General features: G+C 42.3%; 1 protein-coding gene across 2 annotated transcripts in view; it reads left to right on the top strand.

Annotated features, from left to right (window-relative positions):
* Window positions 1-23,093, top strand: part of LOC115130194 (GTP-binding protein Rheb-like) — a 34,422-nt gene that overhangs the window by 7,973 nt on the left and 3,356 nt on the right. Inside the window, exons 1-6 of one of the 2 annotated variants that reach the window (XM_029661075.2) lie at window positions 2,886-2,958; window positions 14,349-14,407; window positions 14,667-14,734; window positions 15,090-15,172; window positions 19,018-19,074; window positions 19,161-19,208. In XM_029661075.2, the coding sequence (XP_029516935.1) occupies window positions 14,386-14,407; window positions 14,667-14,734; window positions 15,090-15,172; window positions 19,018-19,074; window positions 19,161-19,208 (278 nt within the window). In that variant the 5' untranslated portion in view covers window positions 2,886-2,958; window positions 14,349-14,385. Of the gene's footprint in view, window positions 1-2,885; window positions 2,959-14,348; window positions 14,408-14,666; window positions 14,735-15,089; window positions 15,173-19,017; window positions 19,075-19,160; window positions 19,209-23,093 lie in introns of those variants that run through there. The other variant, XM_029661074.2, reaches the window with a different exon arrangement.

Genomic DNA, 23,093 nt, shown 5'->3' with positions numbered 1-23,093 from the left:
TTGCATGTAATAAATATTCTAGTTTCATGTAAACTTCAACTAGTATACCATTTTTATGATTTATGGACAAACTACACCAAAATATTTTGTGTTTTATTCAAATAAATTATTTTTTTAAATAAAATGACCCGAGAATTTAATCCGGACACATTTCGGTAATGAGAATTTGGGGTGAAAATGTACCAAATTCAGGTGAAAATGTATTTAAAATAAGACACTTTCTTGAAAAACTAGACATCTTAGTCCTCGGAATTATGGTTTATTTTTGCAGATGCATCATGGTTTTGTAACTCAATTTGCTACAGACATTTTAAAAATGGTTTCACGAGAATCACCCATTTGGATTATGGTAATTCATATAAACAGAACATGCAAGTCCAGGATGCAACGATGTGCGGTCCTTCTTACCGAATTCTGATGCGCACTTTGAAGATGTTAGAACAACTGTCCACATGTACTTTTCTCAGACAACAAGATGAGTAGCGAACAGCAAAATGACTAGCCTACTATTTACTATCCCCTGTAGAAGAAAAGTTTGCCCATTCTATTGGTCCGTTTATCGACAAGAAATAGCCGATTCATAACAGACCTTGGGACAGTGTGGGACGCTAGATCCCAAATTCATACAACTAGTAGGCTCAGGCTACATAATTACAACAAAATAAAAACAATGAGTCTGATGCAACAGATCAGAACCTTTTAACTTCAAATGTTGATAAAGTATTATTTCTTCAGCATTATAAGCGCAGCAATGCACAATGCAGTAAGCTACATGCAAATGTTCGTTCAATAATGCAATTAGTGGGAAAACACTGTTGTCAAAAAAACGCAATGCACATGCGAGCAGTTTCATGTGACAGAGATGAAAATATCCCTTAGAAATGTTGAAAGAGGGGAGATCTAATATGCAACAACTAGCATGTTTTATTATTTTTTTTACCTTTATTTAACTAGGCAAGTCAGTTAAAGAAAACTTATTTTCAATGACGGCCTAGGAACAGTGGGTTAACTGCCTTGTTCAGGGGAAGAACGACAGATCTTTACCTTTTGCTAATATGACTAGGATTGTGCCTTTGGCTACTGGACACTGAAAGAAGTTGATTTAAAAGAATTGCCTCCACGGATATCATCTGATTTTGTCTCGGTTACTTTGAAGCAGGGTAAAGACCTGCTCTTCACAGATGAATCCTGGTTTCAACTGTACTGGGCAGATGGCAGACAGAGCAGCGTGAATGGTGTCATGTGGACGAGCAGTTTGCTTATGTCAAAGTTGGGAACGGTTGTGAAATTGCTGCATGTTGCGTTTTATATTTTTGTTCAGTGTAGTATGATTACTTACTTTGTTTGTCATGTTCTTATTTTTATTTCTCATGTTTTTGTTCTACCTTATGTTATTTTTAGTATTACACAGTATTACTTTCAAGAAAAGCATTTCACTGTACTTGACATTTAACTACATGCGACATTAAACTAAGACTAATATATGGTTTTCAGTAATAACTATTTCAAGTTATTTTTACATTTCAAGCGGAACTTGATCACTCACCTCTTATGCTGCTTTACTCAACAGTGGATCTTCATGTTTGCGACCCATGCTTTTTTTGTGAACACATTTGTTTAAAATATATTTTCTTTCTTTTGGGGGGGTTGTATTGGAAATCATACTGTAGGTACTTCAAAAGTAGACGGAATACCGCCGAAGCCTAGTGTGTACCTCAAACTGTAACCTGGTATGAATTGGAGTTAGAATGATTTACAATTAGCTTGCACTTCCAATGCATCCTCAACAAAGCAAACTGAAAACAGGGTTGAAACCGGTTTGGAATGATGTGCATTGTACATGCATTTCCAATGTATATTCCTCAAACCTAATCTAAAACCGGGTTTGAATGGTATGCATTTCCTACACATTGTGTAACTAACTGTCTGACTATCCTTTGCTAAAAGACCCCAACATACTCCACGTGTAGCCTTTTTATTCAGGTATTTATATCGATCTAAAATTTTTCCGAGGTGTGTCCCCCTGGAGGTTCGCTCCCAGGGAGACAAGAGAGTTCGTTTGGACTGGGAGGTGAGCATTCAGAATTGATGAGAGACTATTGGAGCTTTGAAAATGGGAGCGAGCTGCTCTCGTCCTCCGGGTTTTTCCCAGCTAGCGAGAGACTTCACGTCTCCAACCGTGGATGGCCACGCTCCACTCTCGGTTGTTATAGCAACAGGCTGCTGGGGGACTGTATAGGAGTGTTTAGATAATAAAAAAAGGCATCTGTAGTAATAGTACGCTGTGGGGATATCTAGGCTAATGATAGTATACCATTGTAATATCCTGCCTGTGTTAAGCTACTTCTAGATGTTAAACACTGGCTTACGAATGCAGCAAGAAATCCTTATATTGACTAGCCTAGTCTTCTTGATATGTATTTGAAGAGTTACATTTGATTGAATATAGGCCACTGGGCTAGCTTTTTTTCCACCCTAGATAATTGCTCAAATGCGTTAATATTAGTAAGCTGCTATTCTGACGTACGTCGATATCATGGAATTGTTTGTAAAAGGCCAGAAATAGTCGTTTACCAAATACCAATTTTAACAGCATTTGAGCTATGCTCCGTCTCTTGAATATTGCCCATTTTGGAAGGGAGCATAATGTGATTTGGAAATGGCATGCATTGTGTTTTCTACAGCTCTAGACAAGGCAGTGTTTGACATTTAGCAAAATATGAACAAACTCACTCTGTTCACTCAAGACAGGCAGAGTATTTGGCTTTTTCCTAAGACGCTGATGAATGATACCACTTGTGAATCAAAGAACAATTCATTGTGATCGATCAGCAAGGATTCTTAATTAAACACACTGAAGCTCACAAGTGTCTATCTCCTTTACAGGGAAATCTTCCTTGACTATACAGTTTGTGGAAGGCCAGTTTGTCGACTCATATGACCCAACTATAGAAAACAGTAAGTATGTGTGTGTGTGTGTGTGTGTGTGATCTCATTCCCTCTCCCCTGCTGCTGGCCTGTGTTGGTAGGGCTAGCCACCCACCCAGGTCTCTGAGTTCTGCTGGACCACAGCCAGGTGCATTTATCTACACTCCTCATTCATGGTGAAGCTCACACTACACACACACACCCATACAGTACCAGTCAAGATTTTGGACACACCTGCTCATTCAAGGGATTTTCTTTATATTTACTATTTTCTACATTGTAGAATAGTGAAGACATCAAAACTATGAAATAACACATATGGAATCATGTAGTAACCAAAAAAGTGTTAAACAAATCAAAATATATTTTATATTCTTTAAAGTAGCCACCCTTTGCCTTGATGACAGCTTTGCACACTCTTGGCATTCTCTCAACCAGCTTCATGAGGAATGTTTTCCAACGGTCTTGAAGGAGTTCCCACATATGCTGAGCAGTTGTTGGTTGCTTTTCCTTCACTCTGTGGTCCAACTCATCCCAAAGCATCTCGATTTGTTTGTCGGGGGATTGTGAAGGTCAAGTCATCTGATGCCGCACTCCATCACTCTAATTGTTGATCAAATATCCCTTACACAGCCTCTCATTGGTCACGTAGTGCTCCGGCACTCAACGCCCTTTCCTCCAGCTCCGCTAAAAAAACTGCCTCTCTGAATTCGCTCCAGAATTTTTTTGTTTAAAAAATATAATTTAACAAACACCCCATCTGCCTTTGTGACTGTACCGATTGATTTTAGAAGTAGGCTATCGTAAGAAGCTTGGGCTCCCGAGTGGTGCAGCGGTCTAAGGCACTGCATCTCCGTGCTAGAGGCGTCACTACAGACCCTGGTTCGATTCCAGGCTGTGTCACAACCACTCGTGATTAGGAATCCCATAGAGCGGCGCACCATTGGCCCAGCATCTTTAGTGTTTGGCCGGGGTAGGCCGCCATAGTAAAGAATTTGTTCATAACTGACTGGCCTAGTTAAATAAAGGTTAAATAAAAAATTCTTCATTTCTACATCTACAACATGTCATAGGCTTCATCAGGACCCACCAGATGATATTTGGCACTGTGTTAAACAACTGTCTTTGTCTCTAATCTATTGATGATCAGATACTTTAGTTGTAACTTGCTCTGTTGCGCTCACATTTTACAGTTGATAGAACACTTTAGCACTTACAAACTTAGACTCCTCTTTTTTTTAAATAAAAATATAAATACTGTATAAAGCATGTAAAGTGTTGGTCCCATGTTTCATGTGCTGAAATCAAAGATTCCAGAAATTCTCCATAATCACAAGAATGTCTCTAATTTTCTTCACAAATTTTGTTTACATCCCTGTTAGTGAGCATTTCTCAACTGCCAAGATAATCCATCCACCTGATAGGTGTGGTATATCAAGAAGCTGATTTTAAATAGTATGATCCTTACACAGGTGCACCTTATGCTGTGGACAATAAAAGGCCACTCTAAAATGTGCAGTTTTGTCACACAACAAAATGCCGAGATGTTTCAAGTTTTGGGGGAGCGCGCAATTGGCATGCTGACTGCAGAAATGTCCACCAGAGCTGTTGCCAGAGAATTGTTTTAGAGAATTTGGTAGTACATCCAACCGGCCTCACAACCGCAGACCATGTGTAACCATGCCAGCCCAGAACCTCCACATCCGGCTTCTTCACCTGACTAATGTGAAGAAATAGCGTAACAGTTTATCAACATTTTAAGCTAAACATTCTGATCTGTTGCGTCAGCCACATTGCTTAAAAAATATTTTTTGATGCTAGTTGTTGTATTAATTTGGGATCTATCTCATCCCACAACTTTCTCAGATTGTTTGGAATATTTATTTATCACACAGAATAGAATAGGTGGACTTCTGTACTATGGGTGATAGTAGATTGACATAGGCTAGTGATTTTGCTGTTTGTGAGGCCTACTCATCTTCTTGGCTGATGTCGTGTCTTTACTATCATTAAATGAAGACTTTTAGTTATATCAAAGATTCTCTGTAATTTAGCATTTCGTGATGAACTAATCAGGCAAATGTAATTAACGAGGAAGTCGGGGCACCAAGGACAATATTCAGATTACAAAGTCATAATTTTCCTAATACAACTTTTCAGATATTTTAATATCTGATCAATTAGTCTTCTTAATGAATGAATTATTTATTTTACCTCACGTTAGTCTCATTCCAAACGTCATAAATTGTTGGTTATCTGCACAAACCCAGTCTTCACTATGAGTCATCCATACATCAATTGCCTTAAATCATTTATTTATTAACTAACTAAACAATCACAGAAGTGCACACACAAACAAACAAAGTAAATATGGTTACAAGAAATCATAGGGGAATGTGCCCTAGTGGGCTAAACCGGCATGGCGTTAGCTTCCGGGTTGGAGCGAGCCGGTCGCATCCGCGCTTCGGTCTGCAGGTTGTATAACTTTTTCATTACATTTCATTACATTTCATTATAGTACAACGGTCTGATTTGTCTAATCTTAGCAATTTCTTCTTAGCTAGCTACATAGTCGTCGTTGTATCAAAGATAATTGCGTAATTATCGTATTTCGTCGTCTCCTATCTGCCCAACACGTTCACCGTCTACCGTAGCACTGTAGTAACTATCACACTCAACTGAACGACTTGATTAGTGTAGTATTAGCTAGCTACATAGTTGTCTTTGCTGTCTTCGTATCCAAGATAATTGTGTAGTTTAGAGTGTGTAGTCTTAGAGTGATTATCTTAATTCACCGAGGTTAGCTAGCCAGCTATTTTGTCGTCCTTAACGTAGGAGACACTCCTAGCTAGCCAATAGCCAGCCAACGTCTACTGAATAGAACTTTCGCATTCGGTCGCATTCCGCTTCGCTCCACAGGTAGTATCACATTTTCATTTCATTTCATTACAGTCCCAACGGTGTGATTTGTTTGATCGTAGCTAGCTACATAGCTAGCCACATAGCCGTCTTTGTTTCAAAGATAATTGTGTAGTCTAGAGCGATTTTCTAGGTTAGCTAGCCAGCTATTGTCGTTCTCCTAACGCAACGTAACGTAACCAACACTGCTAGCTAGCCAGCTAGCTCCCGAAAAGCAGCATTGTAGAAACTTCACACTCAACGGTACGACTTGATTAGGGTAGTGTCAACAACGCAGCTAGCCTACCCCAGCAGTACTGTATCATTTTAATCATTTTAGTCAATTAGATTCTTGCTACGTAAGCTTAACTTTCTGAACATTCGAGACGTGTAGTCCACTTGTCATTCCAATCTCCTCTGCATTAGCGTAGCCTCTTCTCTAGCCTGTCAACTATGTGTCTGTCTATCCCTGTTCTCTCCTCTCTGCACAGACCATACAAACGCTCCACACCGCATGGCCGCGGCCACCCTAATCTGGTGGTCCCAGCGCGCACGACCCACGTGGAGTTCCAGGTCTCCGGTAGCCTCTGGAACTGCCGATCTGCGGCCAACAAGGCAGAGTTCATCTCAGCCTATGCCTCCCTCCAGTCCCTCGACTTCTTGGCTCTGACGGAAACATGGATCACCACAGACAACACCGCTACTCCTACTGCTCTCTTCGTCCGCCCACGTGCTCTCGCACACCCCGAGAGCTTCTGGTCAGCGGGGTGGTGGCACCGGGATCCTCATCTCTCCCAAGTGGTCATTCTCTTTCTCCCTTACCCATCTGTCTATCGCCTCCTTTGAATTCCATGCTGTCACAGTGACTAGCCCTTTCAAGCTTAACATCCTTATCATTTATCGCCCTCCAGGTTCCTCGGAGAGTTCATCAATGAGCTTGATGCCTTGATAAGCTCCTTTCCTGAGGACGGCTCACCTCTCACAGTTCTGGGCGACTTTAACCTCCCCACGTCTACCTTTGACTCATTCCTCTCTGCCTCCTTCTTTCCACTCCTCTCCTCTTTTGACCTCACCCTCTCACCTTCCCCCTACTCACAAGGCAGGCAATACGCTCGACCTCATCTTTACTAGATGCTGTTCCTCCACTAACCTCATTGCAACTCCCCTCCAAGTCTCCGACCACTACCTTGTATCCTTTTCCTCTCGCTCTCATCCAACACTTCCCACACTGCCCCTACTCGGATGGTATCGCGCCGTCCCAACCTTCGCTCTCTCTCCCCGCTACTCTCTCCTCTTCCATCCTATCATCTCTTCCCTCTGCTCAAACCTTCTCCAACCTATCTCCTGATTCTGCCTCCTCAACCCTCCTCTCCTCCCTTTCTGCATCCTTTGACTCTCTATGTCCCCTATCCTCCAGGCCGGCTCGGTCCTCCCCTCCCGCTCCGTGGCTCGACGACTCATTGCGAGCTCACAGAACAGGGCTCCGGGCAGCCGAGCGGAAATGGAGGAAAATCCCGCCTCCCTGCGGACCTGGCATCCTTTCACTCCCTCCTCTCTACATTTTCCTCCTCTGTCTCTGCTGCTAAAGCCACTTTCTATCACTCTAAATTCCAAGCATCTGCCTCTAACCCTAGGAAGCTCTTTGCCACCTTCTCCTCCCTCTTGAATCCTCCTCCCCTCCCCCTCCTCCCTCTCTGCAGATGACTTCGTCAACCATTTTGAAAAGAAGGTCGACGACATCCGATCCTCGTTTGCTAAGTCAAACGACACCGCTGGTTCTGCTCACACTGCCCTACCCTGTGCTCTGACCTCTTTCTCCCCTCTCTCTCCAGATGACATCTCGCGTCTTGTGACGGCCGGCCGCCCAACAACCTGCCCGCTTGACCCTATCCCCTCCTCTCTTCTCCAGACCATCTCCGGTGACCTTCTCCCTTACCTCACCTCGCTCATCAACTCATCCCTGACCGCTGGCTACGTCCCTCCTGTCTTCAAGAGAGCGAGAGTTGCACCCTTCTGAAAAAACCTACACTCGATCCCTCCGATGTCAACAACTACAGACCAGTATCCCTTCTTTCTTTTCTCTCCAAAACCCTTGAACGTGCCGTCCTTGGCCAGCTCTCCCGCTATCTCTCTCAGAATGACCTTCTTGATCCAAATCAGTCAGGTTTCAAGACTAGTCATTCAACTGAGACAGCTCTTCTCTGTATCACGGAGGCGCTCCGCACTGCTAAAGCTAACTCTCTCTCCTCTGCTCTCATCCTTCTAGACCTATCGGCTGCCTTCGATACTGTGAACCATCAGATCCTCCTCTCCACCCTCTCCGAGTTGGGCATCTCCGGCGCGGCCCACGCTTGGATTGCGTCCTACCTGACAGGTCGCTCCTACCAGGTGGCGTGGCGAGAATCCGTCTCCTCACCACGTGCTCTCACCACTGGTGTCCCCAGGGCTCTGTTCTAGGCCCTCTCCTATTCTCGCTATACACCAAGTCACTTGGCTCTGTCATAACCTCACATGGTCTCTCCTATCATTGCTATGCAGACGACACACAATTAATCTTCTCCTTTCCCCTTCTGACGACCAGGTGGCGAATCGCATCTCTGCATGTCTGGCAGACATATCAGTGTGGATGACGGATCATCACCTCAAGCTGAACCTCGGCAAGACGGAGCTGCTCTTCCTCCCGGGAAGGACTGCCCGTTCCATGATCTCGCCATCACGGTTGACAACTCCACTGTGTCCTCGTCCCAGAGCGCTAAGAACCTTGGCGGATCCTGGACAACACCCTGTCGTTCTCAAATAACATCAAGGCGGTGGCCCGTTCCTGTAGGTTCATGCTCTACAACATCCGCAGAGTACGACCCTGCCTCACACAGGAAGCGGCGCAGGTCCTAATCCAGGCACTTGTCATCTCCCGTCTGGATTACTGCAACTCGCTGTTGGCTGGGCTCCCTGCCTGTGCCATTAAACCCCTACAACTCATCCAGAACGCCGCAGCCCGTCTGGTGTTCAACCTTCCCAAGTTCTCTCACGTCACCCCGCTCCTCCGCTCTCTCCACTGGCTTCCAGTTGAAGCTCGCATCCGCTACAAGACCATGGTGCTTGCCTACGGAGCTGTGAGGGGAACGGCACCTCAGTACCTCCAGGCTCTGATCAGGCCCTACACCCAAACAAGGGCACTGCGTTCATCCACCTCTGGCCTGCTCGCCTCCCTACCACTGAGGAAGTACAGTTCCCGCTCAGCCCAGTCAAAACTGTTCGCTGCTCTGGCCCCCAATGGTGGAACAAACTCCCTCACGACGCCAGGACAGCGGAGTCAATCACCACCTTCCGGAGACACCTGAAACCCCACCTCTTTAAGGAATACCTAGGATAGGATAAAGTAATCCTTCCCCCTCCCTCCCCCCTTAAAAGACCTAGATGCACTATTGTAAAGTGGCTGTTCCACTGGATGTCATAAGGTGAAAGCACCAATTTGTAAGTCGCTCTGGATAAGAGCGTCTGCTAAATGACTTAAATGTTAAATGTTAATGGCGGCTTGTTAGACATTGAAATGCTAATCCTTTGCACATGAATGCTCACTCATTCGGGAACAATTGCAAACAATATATATATTTACGCTCAGTGTGTCGTTGGGATCTCTGTTGAAAAGTTTGTTTCTGTTGGAGAGTGTCCGTCCTCTCTCTCTCTCTCTGTTGTGGTTAGAATAGATAGTTCAGAGTGACATTCATTCATGTTATTATAGAATAGATGTTTCGGCGGTTGTCGGTCTTCCCGTTCAATGATACCGAATTCCTAGCTGCAGACTAGTAATTAATATCAAAGACTTGTTCTTATTCTGTCGGTATTGATAGTCTAAAAGTTTAACCACGTGGGATGGTTAAAAGATTCAGCAGTCTGGTCTCAAACCTTTGTCCTCTCGTAATTGAGAGCAGCATGGTCTGTTGAGAACTTCTCAAAGTGGGGGTTTTATTCGGGATTGCAGAAAAAGCTGTATCATGATGCCAGGTCCTAACTGTGCTCCTGGGCGGTCCTCTGATTTAGTTAAACTCAAAGGGGAATTGGAGTTCCCTTCATTAAACAGTACAAAATCACATTACACATTTTTACAAACAGTATAATCCTCACTCATTCATCCTATAGAACAATTAGATGTAAACCTCATATCTGAGGCTGTTACAGTGGGGCAAAAAAGTATTTAGTCAGCCACCAATTGTGCAAGTTCTCCCACTTAAAAATATGAGAGAGGCCTGTAATTTTCATCATAGGTACACTTCAACTATGACAGACAAAATGAGAGAGAAGAATCCAGAAAATCACATTGTAGGATTTTTAATGAATTTATTTGCAAATTATGGTGGAAAATAATTATTTGGTCACCTACAAACAAGCAAGATTTCTGGCTCTCACAGACCTGTAACTTCTTCTTTAAGAGGCTCCTCTGTCCTCCACTAGTTACCTGTATTAATGGCACCTGTTTGAACTTGTTATCAGTATAAAAGACACCTGTCCACAACCTCAAACAGTCACACTCCAAACCCCACTATGGCCAAGACCAAAGAGCTGTCAAAGGACACCAGAAACAAAATTGTAGACCTGCACCAGGCTGGGAAGACTGAATCTGCAATAGGTAAGCAGCTTGGTTTGAAGAAGTCAACTGTGGGAGCAATTATTAGGAAATGGAAGACATACAAGACCACTGAAAATCTCCCTCGATCTGGGGCTCCACGCAAGATCTCACCCCGTGGGGTCAAAATGATCACAAGAATGGTGGGCAAAAAGAACTTGCACAATTGGTGGCTGACTAAATACTTTTTTTGCCCCACTGTATATAAACAACATTATGGTAATGTGGCCATATTGTCTCTCATGAGTTTCACAAAATTGTGCCAAACGGACCAGTTCGTAGCTGGATTCTTCACTGATCTTTTCTACATTCTCCAGAACATAAATGTTGACTTCTCTGCCGCCAGTTAAACACCCTTACACTAACATAAGGATAACTCAGAGTATGCTATTCTGTTCTTCTGAAATAGACTACATTTTCTTCATATCATCCTTCTTTAGACCTGTCTAAAATAAGTAATGGCTTTATCGTGAAGGTGTAGGATTTATTAGACTTTTTAAAATGGCTTGTAGGCTATGTGTGGAAGCCAGGAGATGCTAGATGTGTTTATGTTAATTAACAGTCAATCACAGTGAGACCGACAGTTATTTGCTTGACAATCACCGGCTGACAAAATTTCGTGCCCGCCACAGCCCTAATCATGATACATGTTTTTGGTATGGCATTGCTCCCGGAGAACACAATTGATTGTATGGTACAGTAGCTTCACAAAGTCCTAGGTTACATTTGTGTATGTGTGTGTGTGTGTGTGTACCTGCCTACTGTATCTACAGTGCCTATGGCTCGGGAAGCTTCCATCCATGCAGCCCCCGGTGAAGGGAACGTTCAGTTATTTTTAGCCAGCCAGGGCTTATTTTTTTCTGAATGAAAAGCTTGATCTGCCTCTGCTGCATTCTCTAAGCCCAAGAACGTAGAACGATTACCATAATAAATTGTGCTACAAACATGATTCTACTATACTACAGTAGCGATGTGGATTTGGCTGGCTTTCCTTTTGTTTGTGTGTGGTGCTTAAATAAGCAACTGCAGCAAACCCCCTCAGTTAATTTGAGGCCCCAGCCCACCTGCCACACAAACACACGCACAGCTCCACTGTCACCCAAAGTAACAGCCCAATCAGAATCTGTCTCAGTCCCAGTCCTGCCTAATTCTAGTCGATTACATACATCACTTTCCTGTGTTCTGACATCTCAGCGCCACGTGAAATGTTGCCCCACTTGTCTCTCTCTGCTTCACTAACTGACTTGTGGAGTTCTCACTCAAAGCGACGTAGAGAAATGGCCTCCTTAATTGTGATGAAGGAGGTGTTCTTTGTTGCTAATTGTCTGCTAATTCTAGCTCAGTCTCAAAAATGAGTGATGTCCTAATACAGTGTGGCAAAAAAGTATTTAGTCAGCCACCAATTGTGCAAGTTCTCCCACTTAAAAAGATGAGAGAGGCCTGTAATTTTCATCATAGGTACACTTCAACTATGACAGACAAAATGAGAAAAAAAAAATCCAGAAAATCACATTGTAGGATTTTTAATGAATTTATTTGCAAATTATGGTGGAAAATAAGTATTTGGTCATTAACAAAAGTTTATCTCAATACTTTGTTATGTACCCTTTGTTGGCAATGACAGAGGTCAAACGTTTTCTGGAAGTCTTCACAAGGTTTTCACACACTGTTGCTGGTACTTTGGCCCATTCCTCCATGCAGATCTCCTCTAGAGTGATGTTTTGGGGCTGTTGCTGGGCAACATGGACTTTCAACTCCCTCCAAAGATTTTCTATGGGGTTGAGATCTGGAGACTGGCTAGGCCACTCCAGGACCTTGAAATGCTTCTTACGAAGCCACTCCTTCGTTGCCCGGGTGGTGTGTTTGGGATCATTGTCATGCTGAAAGACCCAGCCACGTTTCATCTTCAATGCCCTTGCTGATGGAAGGAGGTTTTCACTCAAAATATCACGATACATGGCCCCATTCATTCTTTCCTTTACACGGATCAGTCATCCTGGTCCCTTTGCAGAAAAACAGGCCCAAAGCATGATGTTTCCACCCCCATGCTTCACAGTAGGTATGGTGTTCTTTGGACGCAACTCATCATTCTTTGTCCTCCAAACACGACGAGTTGAGTTTTTACTAAAAAGTTATATTTCGGTTTCATCTGACCATATGACATTCTCCTAATCTTCTTCTGGATCATCCAAATGCTCTCTAGCAAACTTCAGACGGACCTGGACATGTACTGGCTTAAGCAGGGGGACACGTCTGGCACTGCAGGATTTGAGTCCCTGGCGGCGTAGTGTGTTCCTGATGGTAGGCTTTGTTACTTTGGTCCCAGCTCTCTGCAGGTCATTCACTAGGTCCCCCCGTGTGGTTCTGGGATTTTTGCTCACCGTTCTTGTGATCATTTTGACCCCACGGGGTGAGATCTTGCGTGGAGCCCCAGATTGAGGGAGATTATCAGTGGTCTTGTATGTCTTCCATTTCCTAATAATTGCTCCCACAGTTGATTTCTTCAAACCAAGCTGCTTACCTATTGCATATTCAGACTTCCCAGCCTGGTGCAGGTCTACAATTTTGTTCCTGGTGTCCTTTGACAGCTCTTTGGTCTTGGCCATAGTGGAGTTTGGAGTGTGACTGTTTGAGGTTGTGGACAGGTGTCTTTTATACTGATAACAAGTTCAAACAGGTGCAATTAATACAGGTAACGAGTGGAGGACAGAGGAGCCTCTTAAAGAAGAAGTTACAGGTCTGTGAGAGCCAGAAATCTTGCTTCTTTGTAGGTGACCAAATAATTATTTTCCACCATAATTTGCAAATAAATTCATTAAAAATCCTACAATGGGATAAAATGGTAGACCTGCACAAGGCTGGAATGGGCTACAGGACAATAGGCAAGCAGCTTGGTGAGAAGGTAGCAAATGTTGGCGCAATTATTAGAAAATGGAAGAAGTTCAAGATGACGGTCAATCACCCTCGGTCTGGGGCTCCATGCAAGATCTCACCTCGTGGGGCATCAATGATCATGAGGAAGGTGAGGGATCAGCCCAGAACTACATGGCAGGACCTGGTCAATGACCTGAAGAGAGCTGGGACCACAGTCTCAAAGAAAACCATTAGTAACACACTACGCTGTCATGGATTAAAATCCTGCAGCACACGCAAGGTCCCCCTGCTCAAGCCAGCGCATGTCCAGGCCCGTCTGAAGTTTGCCAATGACCATCTGGATGATCCAGAGGAGGAATGGGAGAAGGTCATGTGGTCTGAGGCAAAAATATAGCTTTTTTGTCTACACTCCACTCGCCATATTTGGAGGAAGAAGGATGAGTACAACCCCAAGAACACCATCCCAGCCGTGAAGCATGGAGGTGGAAACATAATTCTTTGGGGATGCTTTTCTGCAAAGGGGACAGGATGACTGCACCGTATTGAGGGGAGGATGGATGGGGCCATGTATCGTGAGATCTTGGCCAACAACCTCCTTCCCTCAGTAAGAGCATTGAAGATGGGTCGTGGCTGGGTCTTCCAGCATGACAACGACCCAAAACACACAGCCAGGGCAACTAAGGAGTGGCTCCGTAAGAAGCATCTCAAGGTCCTGGAGTGGCCTAGCCAGTCTCCAGACCTGAACCCAATAGAAAATCTTTGGAGGGAGCTGAAAGTCCGTATTGCCCAGCGACAGCCCCGAAACCTGAAGGATCTGGAGAAGGTCTGTATGGAGGAGTGGGCCAAAATCCCTGCTGCAGTGTGTGCAAACCTGGTCAAGAACTACAGGAAACGTATGATCTCTGTAATTGCAAACAAATATTAAGTTCTGCTTTTATGATGTATCAAATACTTATGTCATGCAATAAAATGCAAATTAATTACTTAAATCATACAATGTGATTTTTCTGGATTTTTGTTTTAGATTCCGTCTCTCAGTTGAAGTGTGCCTATGATAAAAAATGACAGACCTCTACATGCTTTGTAAGTAGGAAAACCTGCAAAATCGGCTGTGTAACAAATACTTGTTCTCCACCCTGTATTTGTCTGGCATGAGTACCAAAGAGTCATTCTATATCCCAACTGAGTTGTAATGTAAATGTGTGTAAGATCATGATAATGAATGAGCTACTGTGCTCTAGGCTATGTTTTTCACAGTCTATTGACAGGACTGTAGATGGGTAGAATGATTTAGGAACTCCCAAGTGCAGTACTTTAGTGATCTACCTTTCTCTTTCCTCAGCATTTACAAAGATGATCACAGTGAATGGTCAGGAGTACCTCCTGCAGTTGGTGGACACAGCCGGACAGGTGAGTCCTTCTTACTAGTAGAGAGATCACTCTCATATCAGAATGTTGTGGTCAGACTGCCAGTGGGCCACTATATTATGTGCGCTCTAATGTAATTGGCAGAAAAGTTATTTTTAATACCAGGTGTAGATTAGATTTCCAAATGTTTTTTACCTAGGTTGAAGACTACAAGGTTAAGACAACGGGATTGCTAGTAGTTAGCAGCGGCGCTAGTAGTTAGCAGCGGCGCTGGTCCCATGAATTTGTTTATTTCTGAACGCTTCTATGGAATTATTACACTGTCTTGTATTTTTTACCTCAATTTTTACTATCATAGAACATCTACTTTATATTTGTGATGTTCCACTCTCGGCAGGATGAATACTCCATTTTCCCACAGACCTACTCCATAGACATCAACGGCTACATTTTGGTGTATTCTGTCACTTCGAATAAAAGGTAGGTAGCTCCGCTTGCCCCATCCTTCCTTCACACTGCTGCTAAAGCATTGTTACTGCAAAATTAACCCATGTGGATTCATCCCTGAGAGATCTAGCCGCTCAAGGTTTCTCTGAATCGATCTAGTGTTTATCTCTCTAGTAAAAGGCATGAATCAACTATTGACGCTATTATTGATCTGTGCATTATACGTCTGTCTGTATGCTATTCTATAGAACAGGGCTCCTGTATGTTGTAGTACAGAACAGGTATTCCTGCGTAGCTAAAATAGATGTAGCGTGGATGTGAATCAGAGATGGTCATTTCGAGCTGTGGGTTTGCGCATGCAGGCGTGTGTGTGCTAACTTGCCTCCATATCAGCTGGAGATTTAAATAAAATGACTCCATCTATCGCTCTCCTCTCTCTTAACCACACCATTTATTCTCTCCTCCTCGCACCGGGCATTTCTCTCCATCCAACTCTCTCGCCTCACTCCATCCATCACTCAATTACTCCCTTGTTCCTTTTCTCTCCCTCTCTCTCTCTCCCTCTCTCTCTGTTAATATGAGAATGAAAAAGTGAAAGTTCTCCTGGGCGCAGCAGTAGAAATCTGATTTGGACAGATTTAAAGGGGAATAACGGCACATTGTGAAAATGTGTCTATGTTCCTAACTCCTGGACTGTCTTGTCAAAGTGTGTACCTTTCTCACTTAGGGAGGGCGAGGTAGAGCGAGAGCTGCTAGAGCGTGAGCTACTTCACAGGGTTATACAGCCCCCCCCCCACTCACTGTAGTTCTAAATAGAACTTTGTGGAATAACTCAAATCTACAAATAATCTCAACGTTCTGTCACAGCAAAAGTACTACATTCGGGAAGTCCAATCGATTGTGAGATGTTGCATGCACATTATATGTGATCAATTTGGGTCGCGGGTTCACAATATGACCGTTTCTGAGATCTCAACCAAGCTAGGAGGAAAGGAGCCAACCTAATCCCACCTCCCACTTTTACATTGCAACCTCATTGGACATAATTTCATCTGCCAATCAACATTGTCCATCTTCCCTCTCTGACTGTAGGCTACATCCCTCGTTGCATGGTGTAATCAGATCATTATGGCAAAATATACAGTATCTACTAAGGGAAAGACTAGGGAGTGTGCAACATAATGTGAATTTCATAGGATGACACATATGAGTTATAAGGCAAATGTGTAGTTAGATTGTAACTTTCCCACAGTAGCCAGCTGACAGCAAACATATCGTTGTGAAATCATTTTGGCTGCAGATATAATAGACAGCCTAGACACTGATGCGTGCGTCTATTGAAATGTGATATATGCTCACTGTCAAAGTATTATTAACTAACATTTACATGTTCAAATCTCCAGAAGAATGACAATCATTTACTCCATTATACAGGGGACTTGCAAGAGAATGTTATAATGTAGGCAGAATTTGATCAAATGGAAAAGTATTCTTACAGCCTATGTTTGCATCAAATGCCCTACTCCTTGAAAAGTAATGTATTGATTATATATAGCATACGTGATGAATTATGATCACTGCAATCAACAGCTACAGTGTTGCTCATTGGATTACCCCATACCATGGAACAGACCATGTGAAAGTTTATAAAGACAAAAGGAGGACACGTGGAATTATTTTAATTGGATGGATGGTTGACATGACAAAGGTAGGCGGATATTCTTATCTGAAATGTGGGTGAAACTTTGCTTCGGTGTACAGTATATTGTCACGCCCTGACCTTAGAGCCTTTTTATTTCTCTGTTGGTTAGGTCAGGGTGTGATTTGGTGGGCATTCTAGTTTTCTATTTCTTTGTTGGCCGGGTAGGGTTCCCAATCAGAGGCAGCTGTCTATCGTTGTGTCTGATTAGGAATCATACTTAGGCAGCCTGTTTTCCACCCTAGTTTGTGGGATCTTGTCTTTGTATAGTTGCTGTTTAGCACTACAGAGCTTTACGTTTCATTTATATATACATATATATTTTTTTTTGGTGCTCATTTAATAAAGTACGATGAACACTTTCCACGCTGCGCTTTGGTCTCACTCATTCAACGACGGACGTAACATACATTCAGAAAGTATTCAGACCTCTTTACTTTTTCCACATTTTGTTACGTTACAGACATATTCTAAAATGGATTACATTGGTTTTTTTTTCCTCGTCAATTTACACACAATACCCCATAATGACAAAGCAAAACAGGTTTCTAGACATTTTTGCAAATGTATTAAAAATACAAACGGAAATACAACATTAACATACGTATTCAGGCCCTTTACTCAGTACTTTGTTGAAGCACCTTTGTCAGCGTCTTCTTGGGTATGACACTACAAGCTTGGCACATCTGTATTTGGGGAGTTTCTTCCATTCTCCTCTGCAAATCATATCAAGCTCTGTCAGGTTGGGTGGTGAACGTCGCTGCACAGCTATTGTCAGGTCCCTCCAGAGATGTTCGTTTAAATCCGGGCTCTGGCTGGGCCACTCAAGGACATTCAGAGACTTGTCCCGAAGCGACTCCTGCGTTGCCTTAGCTGTGTGCTTAAGGTCGTTCTCCTGTTGGAAAATATATATAAATATATTTTAGAATAAGGCTGTAAGGTAACAAAATGTGGAAAGGGGGAAGGGGTCTGAATAGTTTCCGAATGCACTGTACATTTCTCCAGCTCGTTAGATGTGTTTCGTGCACGGGACTTGAACCAGGATGAACTCCCACCTTGTAAAAGCCTTATAGCCTATTGCGCAATTTCTATATTCCAAAATGATTTGCTTGGCAGAGATCTCAGAGAAGGTACAGTTCTGAACCCGTGACCCACATTTATCACATAAAATGTATATGCTATATCTCACAATCCATTGGACTTCCCTGACTGTTGTATTTCAGCTGTGACAGAATGTTTATATTTTTTGTAGATGTGCGTTATTCCACAAAGTTCTATCTAGCCTCGCTATCCCTGAACGAATCAGAGTTGTTTCGAAATGTACCGTTATTCCTCTTTTAAATACAGAAGTGCATCAAAGCTGCACTTTCTCTCCTGTAATGCCTCCAGACTTCAGACATCTTAAATGACAACAGGATTCATACTGTGTCAAACTCTTTGTCCTGTGTAAGACCATCATACTGTAGTCTAGTCTAGAGTGTGTTAAATCCTAAATCCCCCTGGGTCCTATGGTAGTTGCCATGGGAGCGGGCCTAGGGAGACTTTCCCTGGAGAAAGCTGTTCCTAACCACATCCCATCACGTCTCTCTACTTTCCACTGGCCAGTTAATGCTGTCAAGTTGACTTAATGTCTCCATTGCTTCATGCATTTCTACTGACCAGCCCGGGGCTCAACATTCATTATTTAAATTGCGTCTCAAACCATGCATCAGGCCTGTCTGTATTATATACAGTGGGCCTCTACATTACAACCTATGGCAAAGATTGATGGTTCTTCTCGGGAAAGATTTGATATGCTTAGTAGCCTATCATACAGATTCAAGCAATGGGTCAACCGCAACCGTCTTTGTTAGGCAACGTTCGTTAATGTACTCATCTCACACACACACACGGAGCGGCCGGGATAGGAGAATGCAGCCTTGTGACATGGATTATTGTGTCGGACCACACTAAATTTGTCAATGTCAACCTTTCCTCCCATAAAGGATGCATTTAAGCACGAGAGAGAGTCTTCAAGTCTTCTAAGTTTTTACCTTTGGAAGATTTCTTCAGAGAATTGATTGTTGTGTTGATACTCGTCTTGTCTACAGTACACTAGGACTTTGTTGAATGTTTTCACTTGTTACTTTGGCTGTTAAATAAAGGTTTGAATTACCTTTTTTTTTGTTTCCTGCTGCAGTTTTGAAGTAATAAAAGTTATCCACGAAAAATTATTGGATATGGTTGGTAAAGTACAGTAAGTACCTTATTCTCCTGTCTGTAAACATTTCTATCTGATTAATACCTGATTAATATGACTAACAGGACTTTTGTCTTCTGCAGAGTACCCATCATGTTGGTCGGAAACAAGAAAGATCTACACATGGAACGGTACTGTATGCCACACACACACACACACACACACAAACCGATAGTCTTCCCAGAGGAACCAGACAGTTTATTCCATTTTCAGCTTTAAATGAGCTTTAACTGGGATTTAATGTTCTTACTGTCTGTCGTTATGTTTGTACGAGTCCGTGGAGACCTGTTCAAAGACATTTAGTTCACAGACAGGACCAAATGGAGAGAAAGTATATTGCTTCAGCAGAGGGTGGGGGGCTGGAATAAACCTTTAGGACTTGATCTGCTGGAGTTTTATAGGCCTTGTCATAAAATCCCCACATCTTGCCATATTTGGCAAGGAGGGGAAATGTATATGCCATTTCCCTGGCTGTCCTGTCTCTTTTAGACTGTTTTAGACCTTGACGCTAGCCTGGGAAACTGGACCAGTCTGCTCTCAGCTGTCTTTGGCTCTGACTCTGTTTTAAAGCCTGCAGGATCAGGTCGGTCTGCTGTGTGTTTGGGTCAGAGTGACGTTAGTTATACCTATTTCAGACAGAATTTACGGTATAAAAAATAATAAATCGGGCAATGTTTATATGACCACATTTTTACCGGCATACTGTATGCCTTGCATCCTGTTGTGCAGCCAGCACTGGTGACGGGTGGGAGTGGGGGTGTGCAGATTTGGTTGGGCGTCTTTAAAAAAAATTGTATCCATTGAATATACAATTATGTTACTGGTCTGTGCAGCCTATAGGCTACATGGCTACGCCAAGCAAATTAAATCAATAGGGGGGTTCTACTAAGCTATATGGAATTGTTTTAAGATGGTCATATCAAGGATTATTTAACCTATTTGATTTGGAATTTTAGGACCCGTTTAGATATTTAAAATAAAAGCTAACACTTTACGGCCATAACCATGTCATAACAGCAGACATAACTTGTCAGAACCTGTTATAATATGATCATAACACTGTCATGACACATATATTTTAACCTGTTGTGACATATATTGTGTTATTGTATAGCTGGTTATGACACCTACGTTAGGGTGTCAAAACCTACCACACAAGGCAAAACATTCCATTACATCAGTGTCGTGTCTTTGGCTATGCCGGATTAAGTGATATGACATGTTGTTCTATAAAATCCTTTCTCCGTAATTAATATTACCTGATTGAGCTAATCATGTAAATGTAATTAACTAGAGAGTCGGGGCATCACAAAATAATATTTATAGAGCTGTTATCTTCCGAATAAACTCTTAAAGACCTAGTAATATTTTACATCAATAGCAGTCAATATTCATCGTCACCTTAATTCAGTCTCATCTGAAAGTTGTAAATTCTTGGTTATCTTCACGAACCCTGGCTAACAAGTAGAATCAGCAATACAAAATTGGGTTTAAATATTTATTTACTAAATACCTAACTAATCACACAGAATTAATCATACCTTGATAATAAATTACGTCATAAAGGAAAATGTCCCTAGTGGGCGGAACAGATATGACAGCTGGTTACACAAAAGAAAAGGGGCTGGGTTTGAGTGAAAGAGCGGGAAGACTGAGGGACAAAGGGAGAAGCTGTTCTATCGTAAATACAGTATATTATGCATTCTAAATTACCTCCCATTTGGAAAAGGAAAATGCAATAAATATTTACTCTGAGCTGCGTTTCGGTAGGTTGGTGGTAGATGGAAGGCCGTGTTGCCAAACCGAGTACTTTGTCCTTTGGAGAATGTCTCTGGTGATCAATTGGATACGTTGTAGTAACGTCATTGTGTGGTAGCTGTATACTCTGTCTGTTCTTTCCTAGCCCGTGTTTGCAACTGCTGTGGCTAACTCAACGGCTAGGAGGTATCACTTCTGTAGTGAATAAGAGTTCAAAGTTCAAACCATTCGCAACCAAAGCTTACGCTGAGGTTGGCTTAGTTCTGTAGTTGACATGTTAGTCCTTTTAACGCAGAGGCTGCAGACCTCACGTACTTGGAACAGGAGGTTACATTTTCGTCAAGGCTTTATATAGTGGAGCGAGAAGGGTGTGTCTGAACGGTTTTATAACCCATGTCTCTTCACAGGGGCGGGCCACTGATTGAGCAGAGCCCTAACCTTATGAAAACCCAAATCTCTCATTTGGAAGCTAAAATTACATTTAATCTCTTCACCAATAATTTCATATTCAAACATTTAAATTGAACAACAATTCCATGTGACTCCGATAACTACAATGTGCAGACTTTCCACTGTAGAGTTTGTCTTCCTATCATTGAGGAGAATGTCCCAGATGACAACCGAACTGACATCATATTCATTAAGTACAACCGCATATGTTCAATTGGTCGGATTACCAGAATATAGTTAATTTCCCCCCACCTTCTGATGTTCCCAGAATCTCTATGTTAACCAAGGAGTTTTCAAACGTCACATCAGTGGGGTACAGAGAGGAAACAGGGGGAAGAGGTATTTATGACTGTCATAAACCTACACCCAGGCCAACGTCATGACAATAGCCTACGTCCCAACAGTATGTTTATGTTATATATTTATTTTTTATTTTTTTTATTGACTATATTAAATTATAATTATAAATGATTGATGTCATTGGTGTCAGACATGCACCTACATAGCCCAATGCGCTGTGTCTGATGACTGGGATGAATGCAGGAGCAGATTTCAGGAGCAGGACAAGACACCCTCTTTGTGACTGATGACTGATATAAGGGCATGTATGTGACAGGCCTAAGTGGCTTATGATCATGATGGTCATAATACTTCTTGACAATGACAAAGTGTATTTTTGTTTTTCCAAATAAAGTGACACATGACTGTAAATAATTCATTACAAGAACAATGGATTTAAGAAACAAACATTCCAATGAAAGGAAACTTCTTGGCAGGGAAAAAAATGAATTTGAATAAATGTGGGTTTTGACACTTATGTAGGTGTCATTACCAGCCATAAAATAACGCAATATTTATTTATTATTTCACCTTTATTTAACCAGGTAGGCCAGTTGAGAACAAGTTCTCATTTACCACTGCGACCTGGCAAAGCAGTGCGACACAAACAACAACACAGAGTTACACATGGAATAAACAAACAATTGAAAAAAAGTATATATACAGTGTATGCAAATGAGGTAAGATAAGGGAGGTAAGGCAATAAATAGGCCATAGTGGTGAAATAATTACAATTTAGCAATTAAACACTGGAGTGATAGATGTGCAGAAGATGAATGTGCAAGTAGAGATACTGGGGTGCAAAGGAGCAAAAATAAATAACGGTATGGGGATGAGGTAGTTGGATGGGCTATTTACAGATGGGCTATGTACAGGTGCAGTGATCTGTGAGCTGCTCTGACAGCTGGTGCTTAAAGTTAGTGAGGGAGATATGAGTCTCCAGCTTCAGTGATTTTTTTCAATTCGTTCCAGTCAATATATGTAGTAAATAATATGGTTCATGACAGTGTTATGACCATAACACAAGTTATATAAGCTGTTATGCCATTATGACATGGTAATGACTGTGTCATTATGTGTTATTACACTGGGCGTCAAGTAAAGTGTTATCCCCCAAAAATGTATACAAATATTTGATGAAACATTGAATTTGGCCTTACTGCTATTAGCCCATAGAAAAACATTGGATAATAGATTTATACATGGAAAAACCGATGGTCAAAAAGAAATCAAAAGGAAGTTTGTTTTTAAGTGTCTGTCCTAAATCTGAGAGATATCAAAAAGATCAGGAAATTATTATTTTGTTTTTTTTATCCCTACAAAAAAAATAATGTTAGGCACTAAACTACATCCATATGTACTTCCACTATCTTCAGACCTCTTGTGAGACCTCTTGGGTGTCCTAGAGCAACAACCGACATGTACTGTACATGTTCGTTAGAGTCTCATCTTTCCATAGATTAGTCATA

Source organism: Oncorhynchus nerka, linkage group LG6 (genome assembly GCF_034236695.1).
Source record: "Oncorhynchus nerka isolate Pitt River linkage group LG6, Oner_Uvic_2.0, whole genome shotgun sequence".
In the NCBI taxonomy this organism is placed as follows: Eukaryota; Metazoa; Chordata; class Actinopteri; order Salmoniformes; family Salmonidae; genus Oncorhynchus; species Oncorhynchus nerka.
This window is presented reverse-complemented; position numbering and strand designations above follow the sequence as displayed.